Here is a 27,714-nt window from a genome sequence, read left to right as displayed (position 1 = left end):
CTGCAATCTCCCTGCAATACCTGTCTCTTGCCTGCTTGCATGTCACAGATGAGAATTACATGGAGACTGCAAGAGCAATTTTTTCTCTTTGGTTATTAATGAATGACAGAAGCAAGATGTTCACAAACCTCTTTCTCCCTGAACTGGAGAAAATATTAGATGAAGAAGTAAGTTGGAGCAAATCATTTACACCTGTTTTAAGAAGTTTACGTTTGTAAACTGTTGATATGAAGCATAAAAGCTATACCTACAGTTTACCTAACTACTTCTGTTTAAGAGCTCAAGGTGCAAAGAAAAAAAAGAACAGCATGCCTTACTGCCTGCATTTATTAACTTAAAATAAACAAAGATAACATTTCCTCTGCATTTAATGATATCACATGAGATTAGAACTATTCAGAATGTGTTGAATTATTTTGATGAGTTATCAGCTGGCCCTGCTCAAGGGAGGTTTCCCCAGGAGCATCCAAAACTACTGCTTGTTGGTCTTCGGCAAGTGCTTTGTGGTGGATTTTGACTCACCAGCAGGCATTCTCCTGTAGGAACTGCCGCCACTTCCAGTATTTGAAACAACTGCTATCTTCTTCTGTGGAATTGGGCCTTTTTCCTCCTAAGCCATCCCACTATTTCCCATTTATAACATATGGTAAGTGTTACTCCAAGGATACCCAGAACAAGAAGACTCAGTAGTGTTACTTTTATTTTTGCTCCCTGAAAAATCTCCCTGGATGGAGGGGGTCCACTGTCAACGCTACCTCCAAATCCTTCCTGTTCACAATACGGAGGAGCCCAGCCATACCTGCAGTGACAGTTCTTACGATTGTTACACACTCCTCTGTCATGACAGTTTGTCACGTTACAGTCGTAGTTCAGCAAAGATATGCTGGTACATGTCCTGTTGATACAAAGCAGATCCCTACCACATGGCGTGCCATCTTCCACAGCCCCCACGTCAGCTATTGGCATCCCTATGTGATAGTCGAGACCCCAACACTTTTTATCTCCAACAGGGGTTTGGACTAGCGTTACGTGGTTCTGCAAGAAAGGCAGTTTGTCTATGTTTTCACACTGGATCCTACCACATAAGACATTCTCAATACTGCATTTTGTAAAATGGATATTTTTACGAATACCACAATTCCCAAACCGGTCACCTCGAGTATTCACTGCTTTGAAGCAATCTAAAGGAGCAGCCCTGGCTTGTTTGCCAAAGAGACGCTGGCACTGTTTACTGTGGGAAGAACATTTTCCTCGATAGCAATAAGCACCATCTTCGCAAGGGGTTCCATCTTGTATGTACACATCTGGCGGGCACTGAGGGGAAGTCCCATTGCAATACTCTGGCAGGTCACAGTCGCCAGTACTTGCTCTGCAGAGCATTCCTGCTGGAGAGACCTGACAGTTCTTGCAGCATTTTCCAGAAGCACAGACTGAGCCTGCAGTAAGCGTACAGTTCGAGTAACAACAAGGATCCTTTCTGCAGTTTGATTCTGAACCACAGTCACATTGCTCTCCGCTTTCTACTATCCTATTCCCACAGTATTCACGCTTCATGGTGTAGAAAGTGCCGGGTGCTGGTGGTTGACGAATGCAGCCGGCGCCACGCCCAAGCAGGTCAAAGTAGTCTTTGTAACTGCAGTCACTGAACGCATCGGTGTCAACATCGCTTTCATACATAATGCATTTCTTTCGTCTGCATTTACAGCCCTGTTCATCATGGCGCATCCCAAGAGTATGGCCCAGCTCATGGACAAATGTGGTAATAAATGAGGACAACTTCCTATTAGTGAAGGAAGCAACTGCTGATGACCACTGGTTATCACACATGGACCCTAGAAACGCCAATCCCAGGCTCCTTCCAAAGCTCTGAAATGCAAATAAGTGAGCGGTATCATGGCGCATCCGTGGAGACAGGTCTGACTTCCGCCATTTGTTAAAGTCGTCAAGTGCCTTGTTGACAGAGTTAGTAATGTTTATAAGGTTGCTTTTGGTCCAGATCTCCAATCCCACAAGAAACAGCCGAACAGAAAGCTGTTCATACAGAGAGTCCCCAATGTTGATGATTTCTATGACCTGCCTCAAAACTTCAGATTCGTTCCTGCCCGACTTCACAAACCGCACATTGTCCACGACCACCACCATCTTCACATACCTGATGTGTGTCCACCAGTCCTTCAGCATCTCCTCCTCCTCCTCCGCCCGGGGGACCTTGAACCAGGGCAGCAAAGCCTTTTGGTGCTGCAGCTCCTCTGGGGTCAGCCCACAGGTGGGGCCCACAGGGCTGTTGGCCTCCTCCATGTGGTAGAGGATGTGCCGGAAGGCCGGATCGTCGGGGATGGGCTCAATCTCGTACGTGCCATCCTCCACCCAGAGCAGGCCATGGAGGCCCCTGCCGCAGGTGCTGAGGGCCACCAGGGAGCCGGGGCTCCCCTGCACCTCGCCCTGGTAGAAGCAGTTGTCCTGCACGAAGGGGTGCTCCTCCCAGCGGGCCCCATCCTTGCCGTAGGTGACCAAGGTGAAGGGGTGGGAGACCAGGCCCCGCCTGGGCCGCAGGCGCAGCACCCGCGGCCGCCCCCCCACCTCCAGCCAGTAGGAGACGGCCAGGGGGTTGGTGTCAGCCCGGGGGCTCAACTGCCGCGGCACCGTCACCCACGTGGCGGCGACGTGCAGCTCCCCGGGCAGGTCCCCCGAGGCGGCAGGGCACCCCGCCAGGCCCAGCAACACCAGCAGCCCCAGCAGCGCTGCCATCGCCGCTGCCCGGTGCTGCCCCACGCCCCGCTTTGTGAGGGGAGGGAGCCTGGAAGGGCCCTGCCCGGGGGGAACCACCCCGAGGCCTCCAACGGCCCCTCAGCAGGGAGGGCCGCAGCTGGGGAAGAGCAGCGGCATCGCAGCCCCCTTTGCCTTCCCCCTGCGGAAATGGCACCCCGCTGCCTGGGGGTACAACTTGGAGGGCTGTGAGCGCGCCTTGAGACATCCGTCCCTTGCTCTTTGAGCATGTACGGAGGAGCAAATAAATTAGTCTACCACAAGCACATTCCCAGCTTTTTATAATCTTCATTTTCAAATTAACGGGTGTTTCTCCTTCTGAGCAGACATAGCAAGGAGGGGCCCCAGCTCAGCTTCACACTCCTTGTCACGGATGTTTGTGTTGAGCAAAGGGATCATTTGGTTAGACTACAAGGGGGAAAAAAATCTCTTTTAATAGCTCAAAGGCTGGCTTTTGCTTTGTTTGCTTTTTTATTATTAAAGGATAATTTGTGAGTGGAGATCAGGAACAGACTATTTCAGCTCAAAAGAATATTTGGAAAAGCTTAGGTACCGAAATGAAAAAGTACAGAAATCCTAGTCTTGTAGCTGGTTACTAGGACATAGCACTCCTTGGTGCGCTTTCTTAGCACGTGCCTTACTATAGCTACTACAGCTATACACACACACCCTGCAAGAAAAAAGGTAGAACCAGGGAGGAATTCACTTCCACTACATTCAATAATATCAAGACAAACTAATAGCACCAAGTATAAAAGCATAAAGCCTATCTATGCGACAGCTGCTACATACCTACAGCAATGTGCTTTAAACACAGACATCACTGATGCAACAACCGTTTTCCCACATCATGGCCTTTCTAAAGGTTTGTGCTTGCAGAGCACTGGGAAGAGAGAGCTTACAGGTACATCTACCACTTGGCTGCCACCCCTGTTTCAGGGAACAGCTCCATCAAGACACAGCTATAAGACAGTGATCTGGATTGTGGTAAGACACAATGTCCTGTGCAGCACAGCTATGCACTGTTTTTTTGGCACATACTGCTGGGATTCGACACAGCCACAGCTGTTACCTTGTGGGAACTCTTCACAACTTTCTTTTCAGCACTGAAAGCATGTCTGGGATGAAGTCCAACCTGCTGTGTCCCTTATCTTTCTCAGCTGCAGGACGTGCACCCTCCCACCACTCCATCCCCATCTCAGGGATCCTGCCTTTCGGCACCAGCTTCTGGGTGCTGACCATCACCCCGGCACGGGCAGCAACACTTAACATTTCAAACGGCCAGAGACAGGCACTACCCCTCAGGAGGCTGAGCAGTGAGAGAGGCAGAGTGCTCAGAGCCTCCCTCTGCTGCCTCATGCCCCAGGGTCCTGAGTGGGCTGGTACCTTGAGCTCGGCACATGGCAGGCCTAACCAACAGCGGTGGAGGTTACCAACAGTTGTCCACAGGGGCTTCAGATTCTGTGAACTGGCACCTTGCTCGTTCATTGCAAGTGTGGCCAGCATTAGTAGTGTACACCTTGTAATACAATACCTCAGATTACAGGAACAAAAACAGGAGGACGCCTGCTTCTATTAGGATCTTTCTAGATATCCATCTAGAAAGATCTTTCTAGATATCCGTAATTGTATATTGTCCGAAATTTATTACTGCTTTACCTAAAAGTGAACAAACTCATGACCTGTGTTAGCCTTAGATTTATTTTCTTATTAGTTTTAATTTTAAAATTATAGAAACTATTTTCTGTGAAGTCTTTTATGTGCAGTTAGTTGTTGAATAATTGTCCACTACTTTTCAAGTATCAGTTTTGCATTCCAGGGCTGTGACCTAAGTCAGATTATGTCTTTTGAAATAAATATAACTCAGACCACAATAACTATAATAGAAAAATCCCGTTACACAATCTTTGTGTGCAGTGTCTGTGGCACTATTTTTAAATGCATACTTCTGCTGTGTGACCACTCCGTAAGTTGCAGAAAAGGCCCTACTAAATCACTCTGCCAACTTGCTAGAGACATGTCTTACCCAACCCCCCCCAGAAGCTGCCTACTACTTTCTTTCTCTTTTAATATAAACATAACTATATAGTTAGGACTAGAAAGTACTCTGGTTCCATTGTTGAACTCATGGCAGGTTATTCTTGGGGGTAAGTGTCAACATAAGCTTCTGACACTGTTGAGCACCTAAGCAAGCCCTTCAGTATCGAGGTTACATAAAAAAAAAAGATGACACTGTTGTGTTCAGGTTACCAGAGCCTTGTACTTCTGTACTCTGATCAGGTAAAGATCAAAGGGGAGGGAGGGAAAGATTCCCATTATATGACAACGAACAGGTTGGAAGAAAAAATGACTGTCCTTACAGTAGAGCAGGGAAAAAATACTGCAGCAATCCGTATCTACTTCAACTGCAGAAACATTTGTTTGGCAGGTGTAACTGGCTTTCTCATGATTCATCAGTGTTTTTCAAATATTTTTTCAATCCTGTAGCCCCCTAAAATTTCCAGTGAAGGTGCAAGCTCCTATGGAATTGAATCCTACCAGCAAGAGGTTTACTTTTCTCGCTTACCTTCTGTTGAGTCTTTAGGAACAGGTCACAGACCCCCAGCAGCCTTGTGGACCATAGGTTGAAATCCACTTTCCTAGCGGAAAGAAATGAAGCCTTCTGATTGCTGAGAGATCAATAATACGTCATAACTCATCCCACTGCAAAAATTTCTCCCCACACCCATCCATCTATGATCCACATTAGGCTACAGAGGGACACTTGTCACGTAAGTGACCATTTGTTCTGCGCATGATTACAGGACGAAAGCAACACGTTATCAAAAACTCACCTTCCTCTCCAAGAAAAAAGAAAAACTGTCTTGAACCTTGAACACCTAGTTATCATCATTTGCTTTGCCATTGAAAAAAATATCAAAAAAAAAAAAAAGAAAAAGTGTATCACATCAGTTTTTGTTCAGAAGCCACCCGTTAGTTCAGTGAAGCCACAACCTATCTGCATAACATATCTTCACCATTTCTCACAGGGACCCTCTATGTCTCAAAATAAAGCTAATCTCTCCCCTTTGCCTTGTCCCTCCTATTGCCTATAGCCTTCTAACCTTGCTCCAAGTACAGCTTGCTTCGGCAAACAATACGTACTGACTGCCCAAACAGCAGCTAACTTTCTTTGTTATGAAAAGGTTACCAAAATACGAAGTATGGGGGTGGAGCGGCAAAGAGGAGCGGATGACAATAACACATAGCCTCATCAGACCTTACTTAGTGAAGAGTTGGAAAAGACAGTATTTCTGCTGCATCTGAGACACCATTAGCTTTAATTAGCATTTTAGTTGAGGTAGCTAGACTGCCCTTCTTCCTATAATCTGGCCTACTATTTTTGCATGTGTATATATACACGCATGTGTATCTGTTCATGTGTATACACACATTTATATGTACTTTCAGGCTCTCGGGAGAACGTTTCTATTAAGAGTTCTAGGTCATTTTCAGCTCCTGCTACCCCATGATTTAGGCCAAGAAAAGCCCTTTTGAAGTCTGAATGGTTATTATCAAAGAGCAAAAGTAGAGATAGCTCTCCTGTACAACCAAATCTCTCATTTTCACAAAAGAAAGCGACACGCAGGGCAAATTTTGGCACTTCTCGCTTATTTCCCTTTCATCTATAAGCTTTACAAATACTGAAGGTCCTTTGAAGGACTTTGGACTTCGGCACCCAGGCTCCAAACCAAGAGACAGTGTATAAATACCAGAGAGAAAAGGCTTAGATGCTCATACACTGAAAAATATTACTGACTAGAAGATAGCTGCTTAACAGCTTTCTGACAGTAAATTACTTGGAGTTTAACAGTAATATCTGACATAATGTCACTTGAGTAAGTTAATATCAAAGCTCACTTAAAATTATTTTAGAATATCTTGTCAGCAAGTAACAGGATCAGAAGATACTTCAGTCCCTCATATGACAAACCTTCAACATTGAAGGACAGCTACTAAGAAATCGACACACTTTTTGGTAACATCCCTTACTGCTTTATAATATAATTCTCTCAGGAAAAGATCATTCCCCTGGAAGAGGCTTATCATATTCAAATGCCTTGTTTAATGCATGGAAGCCATTTTCTATCCTCTCAATAGCTTAGATGCAGGCACTTTAACTCAGATGGGATCAGAGCAGAAGTCCATCCTTTTTAATGCCCTCTGACACCAGCCAATACCAGACATTTCTGCAGAAAGCAAAAAGGCTGTTAAGAGATGCAGACGTGAGGACAGTCTGCCCCTTCAAGTTCCACCCTCATCTCTGAATCAGCTCAAATTCTGAGCATGGAGTATAACAATTCAGCTTCATTAACTTGTCCCTCTATTCTTGTACTACAAGACAGAACAAGAGTTCTCTACTTTCCTACTTGCTTCGCAGTACTCGGTTTTATAAAGACTCTGTTTATCTTTTCTTTCCTAAGGAACTAAATTCTTGGTCCTCCCAGTGGCTTCATAGGAGAAAAAAAAAAATATCTTTCTCCTACTCATTTTATTGCCCTTCTTCAAATCTCTCTACTTTAGGAGAATTCTTTTTCAGACATTGAGCTGTACAACACACTATTTCAGGTGAAGTCCAGTGACTGATAGAATACTTTGCTCACACTGTGTGTTCTAGCATCCATTTTTGACCACAGCTGTACGTGCCTTCAGCAATAAGAAAGATATCGTCGTTCTGCTAGTAATGTTAAATCTTTCCTTGGTGTATGAGTAGGTAATTTTTCTCCCTCAAAAAAAAAAAACACCACCCTAGATCTTCATTACAGTGCAGTCTAGTCATCTTTCTTGCTTAAGTTTTTTTCCAAATGATATACAAGTTCTTAGTAATATGAATAACTACAGAGAAATTCAGCTCCTTTAATGGCCATTTCCAAGGACTTCACTCTGAACATCAAAAATCCAGGAAGGACTCTTGAGGTTCCTCACCACTCATGCCTCATTTCTGGAGATCCCCCTTTCCATCATGGGGGTGGATGAGGTGATGGATTTGGTGCTTCTTGAGCTCCCTGCTTTCAGAGGAATTTCTTTAATACAAGAAAGAATCAACACCCTTTTGTTCTAAGTGTATTCACACTACCTTGTAATTATTCAATGCTGAATAATTAGCTCTCTCTTGTTTTGAGCATCCCAGAATAATTGCTTTTATATCTTCACTTGATTTAAGAGTTCACACTAGCTTATCATCTACTTCTATCAACATTTGGAGAAACAGCTGTTCAAACTTGACCCACGCGGTATGAAATAAAGCTAATACACGCTTAAGTACACCGATATATGAATTTTAGGTCTGTATCTGCATCAAGAGCAAACAGCTATTGGCTTATCTACATCTTTAACGTTACAGCTTTGGATTACAGGACAAAAATGACATGGGTCTTTCCATCATTCAACAGCTACCCAGAGCTGTTTATTAGTTACTGAAACAGAAAAAGAGTCTCTTATAACCTCAACACAAATCTGACACAGCTATCTAAGCATATCTTAGTCTTCCTTCATATCTACATTTTGTTTGCTATGTACAGACCTTTTTCTCGCTTATTACAGTTTACTACAAGAAAGCAGGTAGCAGTTGTGAAAAGAAAGCAAGCTAGTTCAAGGATAGCTCCATTACTTCAATGAAAAAACAAAACCAAACCAATAGTCATTTCTTTGCAATGGATGACTTCTAATTTTTCTGCAAAAAAAAAAATGCTTAAATAGCAAACTGTATAGCTGTCAGTGATGTTTCTCTTCCACTGCCCTAACTCCTCAGGGTCTAAAAGACAGATGACTAATGAAGGTGATCAGATGCAGCAAGAAAGTGCTAGAAGCACAGAGGAAGAGATGTAACTGATACATTTGAGTTACAGTGAAAAAAGGAGAATTATAAACAGCTTCACTGAGTGTGCAACAGCAAGACTTTCTAGCCTGTTTGACGTCATCATAAATCTCTCTCATAGAACACTAGCTTTTATTATAAAAAACCAGCTTAGCCATTAAGTAAAATGAGTGCCTAAGAACATTTAGAGACTGGGAGCAGTTTGACATCTAATTACATAGATTTCAGCCTCCAGTTATCAAGTCTTTTATCTGTATACCAAGCATACTAAAGGCACAGCAATTTATAGCAGGCAGCCTAAATCCTTTAGTTGAACTTTTCTTCCTCAAAATAGCACACAATATATTCCAATAGCCAAGCAAAAAAATGCTGCCAGCACATATGGCGTATTTGCTACTAACAAAGTAAGCATTTAAGAAAGGCATTCCAGCAGCCAGGAGTTTTATTTGCCAAGAATTCAGATTTTTTTTTTAATATAAAAGTTTTTCTTTTTACATAGGAAACCAAGACACAAGGGATGCAAGAGTTTGCAAAGATTTCAGGAGGCTGCAAAATATGTCCATGTAGAAACCGTTCTCAGAAGCCAACACTCAAGATGAAGACTGAAAACACCTTCTTTGAGGCAGCTCACATCCTCACATTAACATTTGCGTGACAGGTTTCTACAGAAAAAAGCTGTTACAGGGACTTCAGTCCCTGAATCATCAGTCTCAGTTGAAGACCTTAAATATAAAGAAAGGGGAGCAAGAATCTCCTGTTTTCCAGGTACTGACTAATCCAGATGTGTAACAACTTCTGCCTTCACTGGAGTCTCATCCGTTTTTCAGGTGGTCCTTTAGCACCAGCACTCTGCTGAGCATTCTTTACAGTCTCTTTTTCCTCTGTCTTGACAGCTTCAGGGGCTGGTTCTGGTTCCTTCTTGATTTGATCCACTTAAGAAGTAACAGCAAAAGAAAGTTAAACCTCCAATTTTTATTCCTAAAATACTGTTCAGAGTACTTAGAAAATACTGTTGACGTCAAAGGGGCAAAATTAATTTCAAAGGTGTAAAAATAACCAAGGACTAAATTCCTACCTATACAGGTAAAAAAGTGGAATAGATTGAAGAGATACAGTTCATGATTTTCCTGTTTTGAGGTTGCTTATGATCAACTCAAAGCCTCCATATGCTTTCTTGAGCTTGTAGTACCATGCAAAATCACTAAGATTTTTTTTTTAACTGACCAAACTAAGATTTTTTTTTTTTTTTTTAACTGACTAAACTGTTCCCTCATTCACCCTTTTACCCTCCTCCTGCTTTCAAAGACCATCTCCTGCATTTGGACCTCCAGGCAATACAGTTTTGCAAACAGAAATGGCAGGAGTAGAATACACATTTTTTTCAATTTCACTCTGGCCGTCACAGAGAACTCTTAGCTAGTACTTTGCAGAATTAGGCAATGCCAGAATTCCTAACTACCTCAGTAGCAAGGAGCTTATATGGCAACTGGAAGACACTGCTATGTAGAGCCTATTTTTTAAGTCTTGTGAGAATATTAAGAGTTTTACCTGGGATAGGTTTTTCTCCAGGCTTTTGCTGTGCGGGAGGAAGGAAAAAAAATAAAAAACATCAGTGGAACCAAAGTCATAATTCTTAACCCTTCCTACTATTCACTTAGGAACATAAACCAAGCAATGCATCTTTATACATAAAAGTTGAGGGTAGAAGGAATCACTAAATACACTTTAAACAAAATCCAATTAACATTTTATAACATCCAGTTCTTCCTCTAACAACTGAAAAGCACTAAAGAAAAAAAAAAAACCACAGTTAGCTAGTCTTTCCCACATCTGAAGAATAAACAGTTATGTGAGATGCTGTAAACAATTTCCTCTGCTCCCAAGCAGAAGGCCTGGTGGAACAAATGGCTTCTAGAGACAATCAGAGGTAATGACAACAACTTCACAGAATGCCAAGAATTTCCACACTAATTAATAAGCCTCCAGAACAATGGATTAACTAAAACAAAATAGCTGTGGTGGCTTGATTGTGCTCAGAAAGCAGGATACTGGAAGCAGCAGCAAAATCCAATAGCTGACAAGAACAGACCTTCTGTGATTAGATAAGGAATTTCTATAATAAAATTTGCCCTCATAGTTTTGCTGAGGTTTTAATGACTCCTGCAATTACAAAGGGGAATCCTTCACTCCAATCAGAGCCTTCCATTTCAAATTTATTATGTTACCACTGCAGAAGGCACACAAAATCCCCATTCAGTTTCAGCTGTTCAAGTACTTACGACTGCCTTAAGGTCTAAGGAAGTTACAATAATACCATGGCTTATAAGTGTCATACCTGAACAAATCTGGGTGGAAACTTTTGTCTTAGGTCTAAAAGCAAAGCATCTACCCGTTGCCTTTGGAAAATAGAACTTGGTTCTTCTTTCTTCTTGGCTTTTGGTTTAGCTTTCTCTGCAAGTCACAGAAATATAAGAGAAAGCTGTATTAAAAGTTCTGTTCTCTTAGCAGCTCTTTGTTGTATGACAAGTTGGTATTTGTCTCTCCTCTAAACTTCACCTACATTTTCCCTTTGACATCAGTTATTTTTTTTTGTGGAAGAGAGATTAAGGACAATTCTTACCTCCTGACAAACTGGTTTGGCTTCTGAAAATGTACTTTGGACTCTAGTGGGTTGAAGAGTTGCCCACTTTGTTGACACATGGCTCACCATTTTCATTTCCCACCCATGCCTCGATGTTCATCCCCACCAGCACAGAAGAGCAAGATTCCTTCCACCTGATAGAGAGCACTAACTTATCCTTCAGACAGAAAGGCACTTAACCTCATCTCTACACCATCACTGTGCATTGCCTTGAGCTTTTCCCTACATTACCTTCCCTCTCCTAAAGTATGCAGGAGCAATTAGGAATCATACCTCGTTCTTCTTGATCTTTGAAATGCCACCAGTAGCCCTTGGATGGGTGATAGCGACAGTAGGACATAGCTTCTTCAAAAGCAGACTGAATTCCATGCACTGCAGTGAGCTTTCAGAACAAGATTATAAGGCAATGTTCAGAATTTAAGGAGAAAATACAGGATAAATTTTTGAAAGCAGGGATTTTAAAATTAGCATTCTATATTAATTTCTGTTCTGGGAAGGGAACTTGGGACATCTAGTTTTGGACCAAGAATGTAATCTCTTTAACAGGCTCTTACAAGACCTTTTCTTAACTGACAGAGAAAAACTTGCATAAGTAGTAGTTTACTAGAACAAAAGAAATCAAAACAAACCCAAGTAACCAATTTAAAAATAAATACCACATTAACTTAAAACAAGCCTCATTTGAACAGAAATATTACATGACTTTAACATTCCAAAGCAAGCTTCACTGAATATGCATTTAATTACTATTTCATATGTACTTGTCATTTAGTTTTCCTTTTGATTATTTGAACCTCATGTTGCTCCGCCAATTGCGTGGCTTCAGTTATTCTGATCCTTCATCCTTAAACAAGGTATGCTAATTTTTGGATCATATTGCACCCTCCCAGGATCTTTCATTTCGATGTGGTATACACACCATATTAACCAGTGGGGTTAGTTTTAAGTTACTGTATACTACACAAGATCTTTCCTCAAAACAGTGAAGGAGGGATTGAAACAGCCTGAGGAACAACCAAAAGTAAAAGCAGATACAAACTGCTATACATCAAACGCACAGAACACTTACAACTCTGGAGTTAATGACAGACCCTAAGTCAGGTGCCTGATAAATCACTCCAGCAATAATATAGTAGTCAGCCAATGGAATAACTGTGGGAAGAAAAAAAAAGCAGGATCAGTTTAAAGCTCTGGCTGAAGACTCTGTATTTGTTGCTAAATTTCAGTAGTAACAGCAGAAATTGCAATAATCATCTCATCACCAAATTTTCTCTTTTTAACATTTTCCTTCAAGGTGCTTTATTTGCACCCCAGCCACAGACTTATAAGAAGGAAAAAAACCAAGGTCTGCTTTACAGATAGAAAAGCATCAGCTTTAAGTCCTGTCCTACTACAAACAAATAATCGACCTTAGAAGAGTTGTGGCTTTCAGAGCTACACCTGAGGAGTCAAGTGAACTGCACTGGAAATAGTTCCACTTGCCTTTACTACTGGTAGAAACCCACAACAACATAAGATCTCACTCTTCTGGCCTCAGCTTTCTTCAACTTGTACAGTCCTCTTTAGCTAGATTTCCCAGACCCAATGGCAGCTAATCACACACAGAGTATGCCTTTCAAAATTAATAAAGGTCTGCCAAAAAAAGACGACCTTCCAAAGGCATTTGCTAAATCAGATTTGGAACCTCTACTGACCCATCAAAAATTCTTGTTCATTAGAGCTGCAGTGCAGAGGAACATCACAGTTGCCTCTGTAATACTCTGCCGAACATTCTTCAGTTGAGAAACTATAGCGATGCTATCAGCTTCACATTCCTAAGGATCTTACCTGTGCACACACTTGTTCCAGTTCCTCCATCTGTATTAACACATATTCAGTCTCAAAGTCAGTCCTTATTTTTACTGACAGGACCCAATTCATCCAGTACTTGCATTTTATGAAGCTTGGACACCTGCCTAAATTAACAGGCCAAGATAGCTGGGTGCATATTACAGCCAGTACCCAGTCCTCCTCAAAAGAAAGAGGATTCTCTGCATTTCCTTAGAACTGGAGCAAGGCACAGAACAGCAGCTTTACTGTCTCACAGCTCTGTGCCAGAGCAGCCTATTTTCCTAGACAGGTAACTCTCCCTAGTCATTAGATCTAAAGATTTTTCCAAAACCACTTCAAATAGGCAAAAACCTGGCTTAAAGAATTTAAAATATAAATATACTTTTTAAAAAAACCACACAGAAGTCATTAGACAGTCCTGCACCAGTTCTACCTGAGTACTCAACACTTGCTGTGGACTCACTAAGTTTTAGTCTTCCATCCCCATTCTCATGTCTCAAATACACTAGTATTTGTACCATGATAAAATGAAACACATGGATAACATTTGAGCTAGGGAACTATGTGACTCAAGCAAGGTATCTAGCACAAACCGTACAGTTACAATGGGAAAAACGTTACCAAACAAGTCCCAGTTAAGTTCCACCAAACATACATTTGCATTACAGCAAAAGTCTGAACACACATATTGTAGAAGCCCCAACTCTGCTCTTGATTAAAAAAGTGTCAAAACAGGAAATTGAGGGCTGCGTGATTATTTCCATACTCACCTTTTGAAAGCTAGATTCAAAATCTTTAGTAAAGAAACAACTCAAAAATCTATTAAAAGGAGGCATCATACATGCTCTTTCTCAGTATGAAACTGCAATACAAAGAGGCCATTACCTGATATAAGCAAATAAGAAGCATTGCTAGACAAGGCAACGTCCTGCACAAGACCAAAATGCATATGCAGAGCCTAAGTCACTAAAAAACAAAGTTAAGAAATAACTAGCATTAACCCTGCCTTTCTTTCCTGTAAAGCTTACTCTGAAATTACCAGCTTATTTATTTTACATATACATGAAGTAAACACAGAAGACAGTCCAATAACTATTGAAGTGTGGTTACTTTTTTAATTAATCACACATGCACAAACAAATTTAAGGTTAAAAAGAACAATGAAGCTAGTTGCATGCAAATGGAAAAAAAAGCTAAGGTATTTCATTTAAAACTTGGGAAGGTCATCAGTGACACTGTAAGAAGGAGTGGTGGTGTTGTCACAAGATTCCCTCATGATTCCAAAATACTCAGTTCTCAGAGGAATAACCAAACCAACAAGCATTTGCAGTATCTCATGGTCATCCTTCACATGGGTCATTGTCTTCTACTGACAAGATCCTACTCAGCAGTATAACCAACCCACAGCTGAAGGTGGAAATAGTGCAAAATAAGAGAGTGACATGACAAAAACAGAAGCATGAATGCTCCCTCTCCCTAACTAATGGAAATCATGGTTCAGCAAAATAAACAAATAAATAAATTGCATACTAGCCACTTCAGATGATTAGCTCTAAACTAAGCTCATCAGCCCCAAGCAAGGATATTGTCAGCCTTATATTCAAATAATTAAAATGAAAACTCTTGCACAGTCTAACAGATAAATACGACATGGCATGAATGCCATTATCAACTTCCCATGGCAAAATATACTACAGGACAGCACTTTCTCATTGCACTCTTTACATTTCACCACAAGATGGCAATCCCTCCTATTAGCACACTAAAGGTCACTCTGTTAGACAAAGTATCTCCACCCCACCACAAAGCCTCATACCCTTTTATTTAGATTTAAGATAAAGACAGAAAAGGGGAACCAGAAGTGCTTAAACACAAATTAGGAACAGGCAAAAGTGACTAGCTGATTGGCCTTCTCAACAGTGACAAGAACCGAGTGACCTTACCTTGTGTTGGAGATTGCCTTTGCTGTTTCCGGATAATGAAGAGAATGGGTTCTTGAGCATGAAGAAGGATGTACTCCACTCCAACCATCTGGCTGAAGAAGCAATCAGAATAAATATCCCCTTCTAAGCAAAATCTGTAGGATGCGAAGACCTACCAAATGGCCTGGCAGTAAAGGGATGAAGTTCTGATGCTTTGGAAGCTCTTCTATATAATGTGCAGTAAATAGAGGCATAGGATTTCCCGAGCTAGCTATCAAAACCTAGCTGCATACACAAAGGGAGTTACAATAACCTGACACAACATCTAAGTAGAACATGTTAGCAAACAAATAAATAGCAAGAAAGATAACACAATCTGTCATCACAGAGATGTCATTTAAACACAGAAACAAAGGACCAGCGTATGATGTGACCATCTGTGTGTCTGATGTGAAAGTCGCTCCACAACCACATCTGAGTACAAGCGACTTTACCGATGAACTCTTAGCTCAGCTTGCACTCTCCTTATCATACTGTGGAGTCTTTAAATAGTTCTCAAATACCTCACTTGTGCTCAGTGTAGCAGATGGGGAACTGCAAAGAAAGTTAACTTGCGCATGCTGCAATCTCATTACACAACCATCTGTGATCGGTTTATTTACAACACTCACTACTTTTATTATCCATACTAAAAAGCCAGCTCTTTGGAGGAATTATGTACTAATTATGACACACAGCCAGCGGAATATGGAAACACAAACTATTTACGAACCCTAAGTATCCCCTAACATAAACCCTTTTCACCACAGAAAGGCACCTAACTACATTACCATTACTCGGGTTCTGTTGAGCTGGGAAGATGAGAGAAGACAGCTTTTCTAATTCAGAGAAATATCTAAAAGGTGATATACTGGAATCTCAGGATATACATAGAATCCTTCATCCTTAACACCTCCTTGAAATGGCATAAGAGGAAGTAGAAGACCTCAAATACCAAAAAAGCTGGGCTCCCTGGCAAGCAGTGGGACTAAAAAGCACAGAACAGAAGGAGGTTTCCAGCATGCTTCCATGCCACCATCAAAGCCTCTGGATGGAGGGACAAAGGACGCTGCACAGGAAGCAGTTCCAAATTACTACTTACTTCAAATGGTCCAAGGTCATCCGCTGCATTTTGACAACTTCATTGTTACATGTTCGGTCATAGAATGGGTTACTTCGCTCTGAGAAATAGTCCAACACACTCCCATTGTTTAATATTGGAATCCAGGAGCTGTCAACCCAGGAAATTCCCAAGAGATTATCTGAGAAGAGAAATCTACACTGAGTACCAAAGCAGCCACAAACACTACAAATACCTCCAAGAGTAAATTGCCACCAGTTAATGATTATAGCAGGGTAAGGAGGTGGAACACAGCCTCACACAAACCAGTTCTAATTAAAAATGGGTTTCACAGAGTTCAAATAATAATTGATATCCTTTAACCTTCTGCAGTTCTGCTGTAGGTACACAATAGAAACATAATCTTTTTTATTATTGCACTTTTCTTTCCTTGACCACTAGCTGCTGGCATATCTTTATGTCTCAAGGATGTGAGCAGGGTCTGTGTGCACGCGCTGCGTCAGTGGGAGTTAATTAGCTCTGATACTGTATGTACCATTACATACAGTACAATATTACCATACTACATCTACTCAGTAGTATTATATACTGTTTACTTTATGAACCACAGAGCTGAGTAGAAAGACAATCCAAAGCATGGTTCCTTTTGAAAGTTAGGTCTCTGGCAAGTAAGTTGAATTTACTAAACTAAGTTAGGATCCGTTACACGGGGGCATGGGGGGAAGTGATACACCCCACACTAAATCAGCCTGGCCATGTTTAAAAGTTCATTTCTTACAAAAATAGTTTCCAAGCTGTATACTATGATACTGAAAATCGGCAAAACACTGCAGAGATCTATTAATTAAACCAAGAGTTTTCGTTTGCTAAGGCCAAGGAGTAAACTACTGAGTGAAACCAAATAGTGGCATTGTTAACATTTCTAAGATGTTCTGTTACTAAAATACATATCTGTATGATATCATAGCAGCTGATACTGTTGTGTTTCAAAGATTATTATTTTTGGTGTGGGTGAAATCTATAATAAACAAAAAACCCCAAAATGGCAGACACAAAGATGCTATCTTTGGGCAGATGTTTCCCAGTAGTCTTGGACAACAGATTCTGTTCCTGACTCTACAATTAATCTGCCAAACTGCCTGCAGCAAATTCCTTATTCCATAACTCAAGTGGACATTACAGAAATCTAACTACAGAGTACTAAGAATTACATGAAATAGCAAGCTTTTTAAATGAAATATACTCTATAACCTGCAAATCATTATATGCCAGAGAAGTTCCTACATATTTGGGGATATTTGAATTAAAATCCCTGGATTTTATTATCACACTGCAGCAAAATGATGTTCCTCAAGCAGACCAAAGAAACCAGTGTCAACAACTGGTTCCACAGTCAACAATTCTGCTAACATTGAAGATCCGTGAGGCACCTTGAAAAGCACCCTGAAATTCATCCATTTTAAACTGCAGCAGCAGCAAACAGAATTCCCAAGACATGAGAAAGCAGGAAACAAAGGCATGCATTGTTTAGAGTTAAAAACAAAAACATAAGCGATGAGAAGCCATTGAAGACTGAATACAGAACTGAAATTCCCTTCTCACAGGAACCATTCCCTTATGTTCGCGCATTATATACATATCAAGAACTCCCACTTATCATTCCACTGAATATTTTACTTCTGTGACAACTCTGCATGCCCAGGGATGACTGGATCAGTTCCAAAAATGTCAGCTCATATACTATTAGCAGGTTCTCTGAGTAACAGTTAATAAAGTAACACTAGCTGCCCAGCAAACCAGGAAAAATGCAGCATAAATACTCATGTGTAAATCATTTTGCCTCATTAATCTCAGAGCTGCCAGCCTAACTCTTTCATAGAGCAGGGGGGGAAAAAAACCCAAACACAAAGTCTAGAGGCATTCATGTTATTTCACGTACACTATTCTCTCTCCTCACTACAAAAAAAGGAAATCTCAGAAACACAGCACCACAATCCATTATTAAGCACTTAAGTTGTGGTGGCGCTGATTATCCTAAGCGCCTTTCAAAACCAAAAGACAAGCTTTCCTTCCCAACAAAACCAAAATCTTAAGTCCTTGCATTCTTGCCATAATAAATTCTCATATTACATTTCAAATGCAAACTTTTCTTGCTTGTATGATTAACAATAACTACATTTCTCAAGAGGAATGTCAAGTGAGCTTCATATATATCTATATAGCTATAATACTCTATGTAGACTGATAAATGTATCGTAAAACAGAATATAAAGTTGGGCTCTAAGGTTCAAGGGGGGGTGGGCAGAGGGGGAGGGAGAGAGAGAGAGAGCGCGAGAGAGCGCTATAATACTGTATATAGACTGATGGATGTATCATAAAATGGAATATAAAGTTGGGCCCTAAGGCTCAAGTATCCACAGCTGTTTAGTGCCAATATTTATAACTGCCTTTATAACTAGCAAGATTGTTCTCTTAAACTATTCAAGTCAGCAAACCATGGCAAAAAATAAGAGGAGAGCAATTCACTCAATGTGCTGTACCTGGCCTTGCCAGCTGGATAGCCCAACACCAGGCTTTGACAAACTGAGAGGAACAGTAAAATAGTTTGACAGCTTAAAAATAGATGTGTGCTTCAAACTCTACTTAATATGTTGAACCATATTAGATACAAGACTTTGAGGAAGCTTAAACAATCTGGATTAAGACAGAAGGTTGTCACACCAGCTAACAACTTAATACAGCACTCCTACCATTAACTGTCCACATAGTTCCTTGCTGCAATCTGAAACAAGACAGTCAGAAACACAAACAGGGCCACAGACATCATTAAGAAATTGGAAAAAAAAAAAAGCAGTAAACTTCTGTGGCATTATCAAAATTAACCCCTCATAGGCTTTCCCTAAATATCTGCTTTTGGTCATTCCCTGAAACTCCATCACACAGGCTTTTGGTGTGACTCCATTCAGACACTCTTATGGAGAAAAATAATTTCCTTTCTCATGCCCTCTCAACTCCCTCTTCCCCTCTCAAAGTTCGAACTCTTCACAGTAATTTAACCTGTATTTTGTTTACAACTTTCTTTAATACTTCATTCAAATACCACCCCTTCTTCTTCAAAACGTTCTCTCTTTCTATTCATATACCTGAATTCTCACCCAAACCTTTCTTGTTCTCAGTTACTTCAGCTTTCTTTCTGGCTTTTCTAACACCTGGCCTGCCTCATCACATCCACCCGAAGCGCTGTTAAGATTACCAGCCTAACTCACTGCTTTGGTCTTGTGCATGTCCCACACATGCCAGCGTTCCCCACTTTCCTCTACGCTTCTTGGAACTAAAACTCTCTTTTTTAGCTGTTCCCTTATGTTACTGTCTTACCCCAGGACCTCCTTATTCCACCTGAAAAGGCAGAAGCGTACCAGAAGGGAGGCTTGTTTTTCCCAGGCGGCCCTGAACATACCTCCTCGCCTGCCTCACGTCCAAGAAAACGGCTCTTTGGTCAGTTTTTCCTCCCGGTTCTTTCTCATGACATAGATGCATTAGCAACGCTACTGAACTCTCTTCTGCAGAGTTTTCAAAGATACGCAAGCAAACTTAGGAGCTCCATTGCCCCTACAGAGCACTAATAAAGGAAGCGGCTCGATTATCCTCGCCCCTTTGGCCACCCCAGCAACTTGGACGCTCCTTGGAGCGAACACTATTAGCACAGCAACCTCCGGCCAGCCAGGACGGAGCCTGGACACCGGCCTCCGCCTTCAGCCGCAGCTGCCCGGGGCAGCCGGGCCCGCCGCGCTGTGCCCCGCGGAGGGAGCTCATCCCTTCGTGCTCCCCGCGGCGCCCAGAGGCTCCGCGCCCGCCGGCGGAGCTCAGCCCGGGACGGCGGGCAGGGCCCACAGCCCGACACGGAGGCGGCCCCGCAAGGCCCGGAGCCGCGGGAAGCGCGCCCCGTCAACCAGGGGCCCTACCTCGGATATCCACCGCCGCCATGGCCGCACCGCCCACTTCCGCCCACCGCCCCGACAGGGGGAGGTGGCGAGGACAGGAAGCGGGGTAGAGCGGCACCGGCAACAGAGACGGGAGACGAGAGCGGCGCCACGCCTGGCGGGGCGGGAGGCGGGGAGTGGGCGGTGGCTCCGGCAGAGGGGCGGGGCCAGCCGGGGTGAAGGCGGTCCTCGGCCAGCCCTGCCGTGCGGTGGGACGGGACGGGACGGGACGGGACGGGACGGGACGGGACGGGACGGGACGGGACGGGACGGGACGGGACGAGACGAGACGAGACGAGACGAGACGAGACGAGATGGGGTGGGACGAACGTCCCTCGTCCCAACACACAGCCGCTGGCCGGGGAAAGACAAGCGAGAACCGGAGGGTTGTGCTGCCCCAGCCTCCGAGCACAACCGCCAGGTGACCTGCCCTTCAGCCATGAGCGATGCATAACCAGAATGACAGCATTAATGTGAAAACTAAATATATTTTTAATGCTAATTCTGAAGTATTTGTTCAAAAACAGACATACATGCATTTTACAATCATTTTCACCACATCTTGGCCCTCTGGTAGTTGCTGGTCGCTTTCAAAGTGAAAGAAATGTAGGCTGCAGGTTCCTGCTGAGCACCACACCCATCCTGGTCGAGCTGCTGGGGTAGCCCTGATTTAGGTTACATGTGGGAATAATATGGGATGTTTGAGATCACACCATCAGAACACTGCACGGTTCCTGTCCTGAGGTTTGGTCCTTGGCATTCTGACTCTTAAGTGATATCACCAGTTATTTATAGGATGAAGAACACCATTCAGTGGGTGGATGAATATCCATACACTGAAGATGAACAAGCTTTTCATCTAGACTAACAACCACAATCTACCAAACTGCTGTACAGAGCGCCCAGTACCCCCGTGTCCCACCAGCGTAGCTCCATGCCCCCGTCTCGCCCGAGCCTTTGCGGAAGGCAGCCGGGATCAGCCATTCCCTCGCTGGGAGCACAGGGTCTGTGAAGTGAGCCTGGAGGTTATCACCTCGCTGATGGCACGTTGGGGTGGTAACCAGTGATGGAATTTCTTTGCCTTCCGTTAGAGACAGGTATAGTTTGTATAAAGTACAGGAAAGGGATATTAATAGTATTATTGTATGAGAGCAATCAAAAAGTTAGGACAAACCAGAGCTGACGCTGCTTATTTGCTCTTTATTCAGTCCTCTTGTACTGATGCATTAGGAGACGGACTTTAATTGCATAACTGCATGCTCTCCTTTTTTTTCTCCCCAGGATTCCTGTCTTGTTCAATATGTTAGAGTCACTATGTGACTCGCGGATATACTGGGTTTGTTTTCTGCGAAGGAGAGCTGCCTGCAGAACACTTGCTTTATGTGTTTCAGACGTTGAAGGATGTCAGGGTACCAAGTGAAGGTTACAGAAAGTGACAAGATCAAATAGTTAAGGCAGAAGAATGCTGCTTTGGAGAACTGGACTCTATTCTTGCCAGTGACATAGTCGTACATTATATTAATGAAGTTTTTCTCAACCTAACATTTCACAGTTGTCCAGTAATTTCAGTTCCTCGTTTGTTGGAGACTGACACCAGGGATCCAATTTATAGATGTGCTGAGCCCTCTCTGCAAATAAAGTTGTGGTCATGCTTTGTGTGTTTTATAATTCTCTGCACTCTGAGAAGTCAAGTTCACTGAAATCTCTCTCAATTTAAGCACCCAAAATAAGATTTTTGTAATCTCTGTGCCTCAAGGCTGCATCTCTAAAAGAGGGGTGATAACAGGTCCCTCAGCTCTGAGTGGTTTATGAAAATAAATTTAATAATGTCTGCAAAAATATAATGATGCTGGGGTGGTTGGTGTCATGAGGAAATTAATAATCCCTTCTTCAAAAAAGGATTTGCTTAATGTGCAAAAAATAAGTAAAAAAGATTGAACAGTGGAAGAAAACAGAACACTGAACAAGTGAGCACCGTCCATCCTTAGCACTGAATACAGAAGGAAGCCATGAAAACATGGCACTTGATAGTCTTTAATGGCACAACTACATTAAAAATCAAAGCTAAGCTTAATTTTTCAGTTTTCTCATTTCTGAGTGCTTGTCTTTGCTACTGAGATAATATTCTGTATAACATACTTTTCCACTGCGTAATTCACATGTGCACACACTGCAGACCCCCATTCGTTAGTTAACTGCTACCTGTTAGCAGTTTCTACCTTTGCCAAACACACCTCTCTAGCGTTATCCACAGCAGAGTGTTTCCAAATAAAATTATGATAGGTTGCCATTCTAAATCCAATATTTAAATATCCCTGTCATGAACAATCCTCCCAGAGAGCAGAAATGCCAACAGACATAACAGCCACCCTTCTGGAGCATCTCTGATGCCCTGTCTCATTCTGTTTTTGTGCAAACCATTTCTTTTCAGTAGCAAAGGAGAACTCAACCTCCATTTTAATTATTCATGTTGTCCATCTTTCCTGCTGACTCTGCACCTCTCCTCAGCAGCTATGTCCTCAGATGAGTGAGGGGCTGAAAAGCAAAGATTCCTGGATGGGAAATAATGGGGTTTGGTGGCTTACAATAAATCTTCAATTACATGGTGAGACCAGCCGAAGCACTGCTGGAAAGAATTGTTCATCTGGTAACATTTTCACCTTCTACTGCAGTATAAAAGTCTAGGGCTTTTTCACTCAGCTTCCTCTAAAGGGAGAGTCCTGATGAGTATTGCGGTTCTGTCCTTGTTAGCAGGAGGTGTGGATTACAGATGGAGAGCTAATGAAAGCTATCAGGTAAAATGAGGAATTTATGCACGCTGCTTTTAATGTCAAAGAAAGGCACCTTACGCAATGACTATTTAGACATATTCATTCCATTTGTGTGTTTTAAAAATGCATAAAATACTTGGATAAAAACTGGCACCTTTTCATGCCCCGGTGTTTGGATGTCATTTAGTGTCGCTCTCCCCCCAGCGGAATTATTTTTATGTATTTCTCTGATCAAAGCTAATGAGGAATCTCATCCTACTATGCTCCCCTCTTCTAGGCACTACACGTACATATAGCAAAAGAGACTGCCCCTAATTTACAATGTTCGTTATCTCCAGTGGATGCAAGATTGGTAGCGCTGAGCACTCCAATCATGTTATGGGTGCAGTTGGGACACTATCAAGGCCTCCCTTTATAGTCTCAAATACACACAGCTAAATTGAGAGGAGTACGTCTTCAAATGGAAGGAAAACCATCTCTGTGCACACCTCTGGCAGTCCGCGGAGACAGAACAAATAAACTAGCTATATGCCATCAGGTGAAAAGTATTATGTATGTATCCTTACCATTATACTCTGGGCAGTTCCAAAACATATTAGAGGCTGCTGAACAAGGAGATCATCACAGCGCTTTGGATTCTGCCAACCTGCATTTGAACTCGCAAATTAATAGTAAAAAGCTCCAAGTCCCATTCTGTGTTCTGGGCAAATCTAGTTCTGCAGTGAAGCACAAGGGAGATTTAAATTCCTATGCTAATGCAAAATTGCTGGGCTTGAATTACTTACGAAATGAGCAATTTGCTACTGGTTTTATAGTAAATAGGAATGAAAAAATGTTCTTTTAAATGTTCATCTTCTGGTTTGGGGGAAAGACATCAAAAAATGAACAAACCAGTGATAGAACATTATGGGCAACCCAAGGAAAATGCTGAAGTCACAAAATTTTAAAGGGAGGAAAGGGAAGGTTTGAGTGGGCTACTATAAGTTCATCCCCCTTATTTCATTTTAACATTTTTGCTGGGGTAGTTTCCTTCTTTCCACCCTGAAAACAATGACAATGTTACCAGTATCTTCAGATGGCACTACACATGCAGTCATTTACAGAATAGCTTCCAGCAGGCCTCAAAAACCATCATTGAGTCGTGCTTTAGAAACCCATAGCACAGCCAAATTGCAAAATTCTGGTTTTTAAATCCTTAATCAGGCACTTTTGCTGACTTCAAAGTCTGTTAATTTCTCCTTTCGTTCAGTGCATCTGCCTGTACTTTTCCTTTTCCTGAGATGCTGTTTTCTGCACAGTTTTTATAAATACCGCTAATCACATGCATTGACTGTAGAAAAAAATAGCCAGGCTTGTGTGCTCTTTTTTTTCTCCTGGAAAAATGCCATGGTGAAGATCTAACTAAAGTGGCTGCAACGATGGCTGCAGCTGGTGCCCTCTTCAAAAGTGGGTCCCCCCTTGTTGCTCTCAGCTCTGGGCTGCAAAGAGCAGAGAAGCTGGGGGACGGTGAGAAGAGTGATGCTCCTGGCATCCGCAGAGCATTTTAATACATCTCATAGTGGTTTATTAGAGTCACCTGTTCGAAGGGATGGGGAAAAAAAAAGATAAAACCTTGCTAACAGTCTAAAAGCTTCCTGAAAACAATTAATCTCCCAATAAACCCCAAAAGGCTATCTGTCAAGAAGTTAATAAAGATGAAATGTCAGGATGCCACATGGCTGCGAACAACTGCAGGCAGGAGAGGAAATGAGCTCCCAAGCAAAGAAGCACCAGCTATGTCGTCTCGCGCAGGATCACGTACTAAAACCACACTGACTTTTGTGTTTCTGCAGGCATCTCTGATCTTAGCATCTCTGCTGCTGCATTGGCATTATCAATGCAAAAGCCCACGACAGAGAAGGATGGAGCAAGTCCAGTCTGCAAGCGTTGGATCACCCAGAGGGGACTGGTGGGAGAAGCAGAAGCTGCCCCGTGTCCCGAGAGCCGTGTGGATCAGACGCAGACCAATGTCCAGGAAGGGGCAGATGGAGCTGTCAGGTAACCCCGGAGCACGGCCTCCATCCTGCACGGCTCTACTTGTCTGCATTTGTCTGCTGGATTGTGAGTCAACTGGTGGTTTATTTCCACCTAGTTACCAAAGGGAAGATCAGAGCCCTGGAGCAGAGCCCTGGCCCCGCTTGCTGCCAACGAGCAGGCAGTGAGTGACCACTTACAGCCAAGGCTTGCCCGGGAGAGGGAAGGGAAGGGAAGAAAAGCAAAGCAATCAACTCCCCGTGCATCCTCTGTATTGCACATGCCTAATAATCTAATAATACCAATATCCAGACCACACTACAGACTTAGCGCTTGTAGAATACCTCTCGGTAAGCTTTGAATGCCATCATTTTACCGTGTGTTATAAATCCTAATATGGCCAAATTGTGAAGTCCTTGATTTTTACGCCCTTAGTCAGGCACTTGGCTGATCTGAAAGAAGGTTTTAATAAAATAAGTGTATTTCTAGTCTGATGAATGAAATCAGGACTTGCTTTCCTGGTTTACTGTATTTTCTATTAAAAACCAGGGCTTTGGTTTGGCAGTGAGCCCTGTGCTACCCAGTGGGAGGATGCAAAACGTGGACAGGCTGATCAGATCAGGAAGTGAAAAAGAAACGCTTGATTTCATTTTTTCAAGATTGGAGAGAACTGCAAAATCCAACAAGCAGCATCAGTGGCAGAACATGAACGGAATCTCTAAAAATCTCTCTGCTTGAACAACCCCAGGCCTTACAATGCTTAAAATAAAGGGGTTTATTTCATTTCAGTGAAGAATTCTCATCTCTGCTCTGTCCATTTAGTCACATACCTTTTTTCTCTGCACCTTCTGTCTACCTAAAACAGATTTCCTCACCTACTATGAAATCTTAATGTTCTCACTCCATCACTGTCTCAGGCACCTAATTGGCCAGGCAGGTCCTTGATTGGATCCCTTCTTCCCCGCTCTCTTTTCACATTATTTTTTCCTACTGGTGGTTGCCTGGTAACCCTAACACCTCTGCTTCCTTCCCAGGAATTTTACGTGTTCCCCCTCAACAGGTAGTGATAAAAAAACATTATTTCCATCCTGACGGCTATGTCCCTTCTTCATCTGTGCCTCCACACTACGCAATGTTGAAGGCAGACAAGTCACCCAAGCATTGACCCCAGGCTAACTATCTCTGCATAGCCAGGGCTGCTCATCCCTGGGCCCAGAGAGAGAGAATTAACACCAGCGACTGAGCTAACCTAAGGTGGGCAACTTGGTGCATTTGCTGGGCCTGTGAAAAATGAGCTATAGCAAAGTGTTCCTTCTCTGCCAGGTAATACTGCATTATCGAAGGTTACTTGCGAGGTAATTGGACACTGTTTTGGGCAGAGGAAAGTTCCAGTTTGGTACGGGTGGCATGGGTTTATGGGGGCCTTTCAGCTCAACAGCTCCATGAGGCTTTTGCCTGCTTAGTCTGCACAAGATATTTTCAGAGAGGGGATTTACTCGGTCACTGAAAGTGTGGCTGAGAAGGTATGGGTTCCTCTTCCTTTCCACTCAGAAGCTGCTGCAGAGAGCATCACTATAGGCTTCCCCTTGTTGCCCCATAGCCTTTAAGCTACAAGGTCCTCTACATGGTAGGAAACTACTAGTGAATAGTGCTCAGCATGGGCTCTGGGAACTAATACAGGTGCATAAGTCTGCTCAGATAGTTCTGGACTGCAATTTGCAGAGGAATCCCATGCTCAGGAGCATCCATCCCTTCTCCTGCAGGTGTAGCAAAATTCCTATCACAGGCTGCATTAAAAAATGATGGGTTTTCCTCCCCAAATACAGATTATCTCATCTTTGGCTTCAGTATGGTCCCAAAGAAGCAAGGTTGATCCCTTGGGTGTCAGAAAAATATCAGCCCATCATGCTGGTGCTGCACTCTCCATCATCAGAGATGGAGATTAGTCTTGCTCTGCCACTTCACAGAAACTTAAAGAGGCTGTACTTGTGACCCTGCCCTCACAACGTACAAAGCTGGAAACAATCTAGCTTGGCAAGAGGACACTTTCCAGTACATCTTTCACATGAGAGACATCTCCATCTGGGGATATTCTCTCAACCAGCTCAGCCAAGAGTGGGCCAGTTGTGAGTATTTTACATCAGTCTTTGATAGGAAAGAGTAGGTTAAAATTAATTAAGCTCACATCACAGAGATTCAGCATGTGCTTCAAACAAGTGACAAACCTGCACTGATACCAGAGCTTCATCTGTATAATTGAAAGTGCCACAGCACCTCTCTGCTTTGCAGATCATACTGAAGTCAGTAGCTATGTGGCAACGAACAGAATATGCTGGGATAGTTGCACATCCAGCAAAGAGCCAGTCATGTTTTCCTGTCAGTGCAAAGGAAAGCGGAGCAAGGACACTTTCAGATTAACAAGGAAAAGATCCTATGTGATCATTCCCCCCAGTCCGCTCTCCCCAGTGTTTTAAATATCCCCTTTGTTGAACAAGAAAAAAATCAGAATAGCAAGGCAGGAGATGCATGAATATAGCTGATCTACTGGAGAGAAGCCAAAACAGCAAAGCCAGGCATGTGTTTCTATAGTACTTAGCACAGTGCGGCTCCACTGGGACTCAGAAGCTATCATGATCCAGTGATAAATAATGATAATAGGAACATCAGGAGATGAATACAGACAAGCTATATGTCCTACAAATCTGTCAAAAATTAACATTTACCATCAGCAGTACACCACATGACTGACCTTCATAGCTTGATTCAGTGCCACGAAGTGTAGACCGTTGTCTGAAGGAACAGAAGGTAAGGCAG

At 42.7% G+C, this 27,714-nt stretch overlaps 2 protein-coding genes across 2 annotated transcripts; both read right to left on the bottom strand.

Annotated features, from left to right (window-relative positions):
• Positions 1–228: 228 nt before the first annotated feature.
• LOC104020424 (disintegrin and metalloproteinase domain-containing protein 20-like) lies at positions 229–7,924 on the bottom strand. The gene has a single exon (XM_087746448.1). It carries the CDS (start codon positions 2,746–2,748, stop codon positions 577–579), a length of 2,172 nt encoding a protein of 723 aa, XP_087602574.1. The 5' UTR covers positions 2,749–7,924; the 3' UTR covers positions 229–576.
• Positions 7,925–9,047: 1,123 nt separating this feature from the next.
• On the bottom strand, positions 9,048–20,245 carry MED6 (mediator complex subunit 6). Its single transcript, XM_087746449.1, has 8 exons — positions 20,099–20,245; positions 16,158–16,317; positions 15,038–15,129; positions 12,334–12,416; positions 11,538–11,646; positions 10,959–11,074; positions 10,172–10,199; positions 9,048–9,555 (listed from the first exon to the last, which is right to left on the bottom strand). Exons 1-8 carry the CDS (start codon positions 20,118–20,120, stop codon positions 9,425–9,427), a joined length of 741 nt encoding a protein of 246 aa, XP_087602575.1. The 5' UTR covers positions 20,121–20,245; the 3' UTR covers positions 9,048–9,424.
• Between the last annotated feature and the right edge of the window lie 7,469 nt (positions 20,246–27,714).

The sequence above is a fragment of the Nipponia nippon genome, unplaced genomic scaffold (genome assembly GCF_047370975.1).
Source record: "Nipponia nippon isolate SJK-2023a ecotype South Korea unplaced genomic scaffold, ASM4737097v1 scaffold_10, whole genome shotgun sequence".
NCBI classification, from domain to species: domain Eukaryota; kingdom Metazoa; phylum Chordata; class Aves; order Pelecaniformes; family Threskiornithidae; genus Nipponia; species Nipponia nippon.
This window is presented reverse-complemented; position numbering and strand designations above follow the sequence as displayed.

Excerpts from the sequence above, each read along its gene's own strand:
- MED6 (XM_087746449.1), bottom strand. The coding sequence starts at position 20,120 with ATGGCGGCGGTGGATATCCGAG. Across the intron at positions 15,130-16,157 it reads ATGACCTTGGACCATTTGAA|CCAGATGGTTGGAGTGGAGT; the intron begins GTAAGTAGTAAT and ends TTGCTTCTTCAG. Across the intron at positions 11,075-11,537 it reads CAAAGATCAAGAAGAACGAG|AGAAAGCTAAACCAAAAGCC; the intron begins GTATGATTCCTA and ends TGTGACTTGCAG.
- LOC104020424 (XM_087746448.1), bottom strand. The coding sequence starts at position 2,748 with ATGGCAGCGCTGCTGGGGCTGCTGGTGTTGCTGGGCCTGGCGGGGTGC.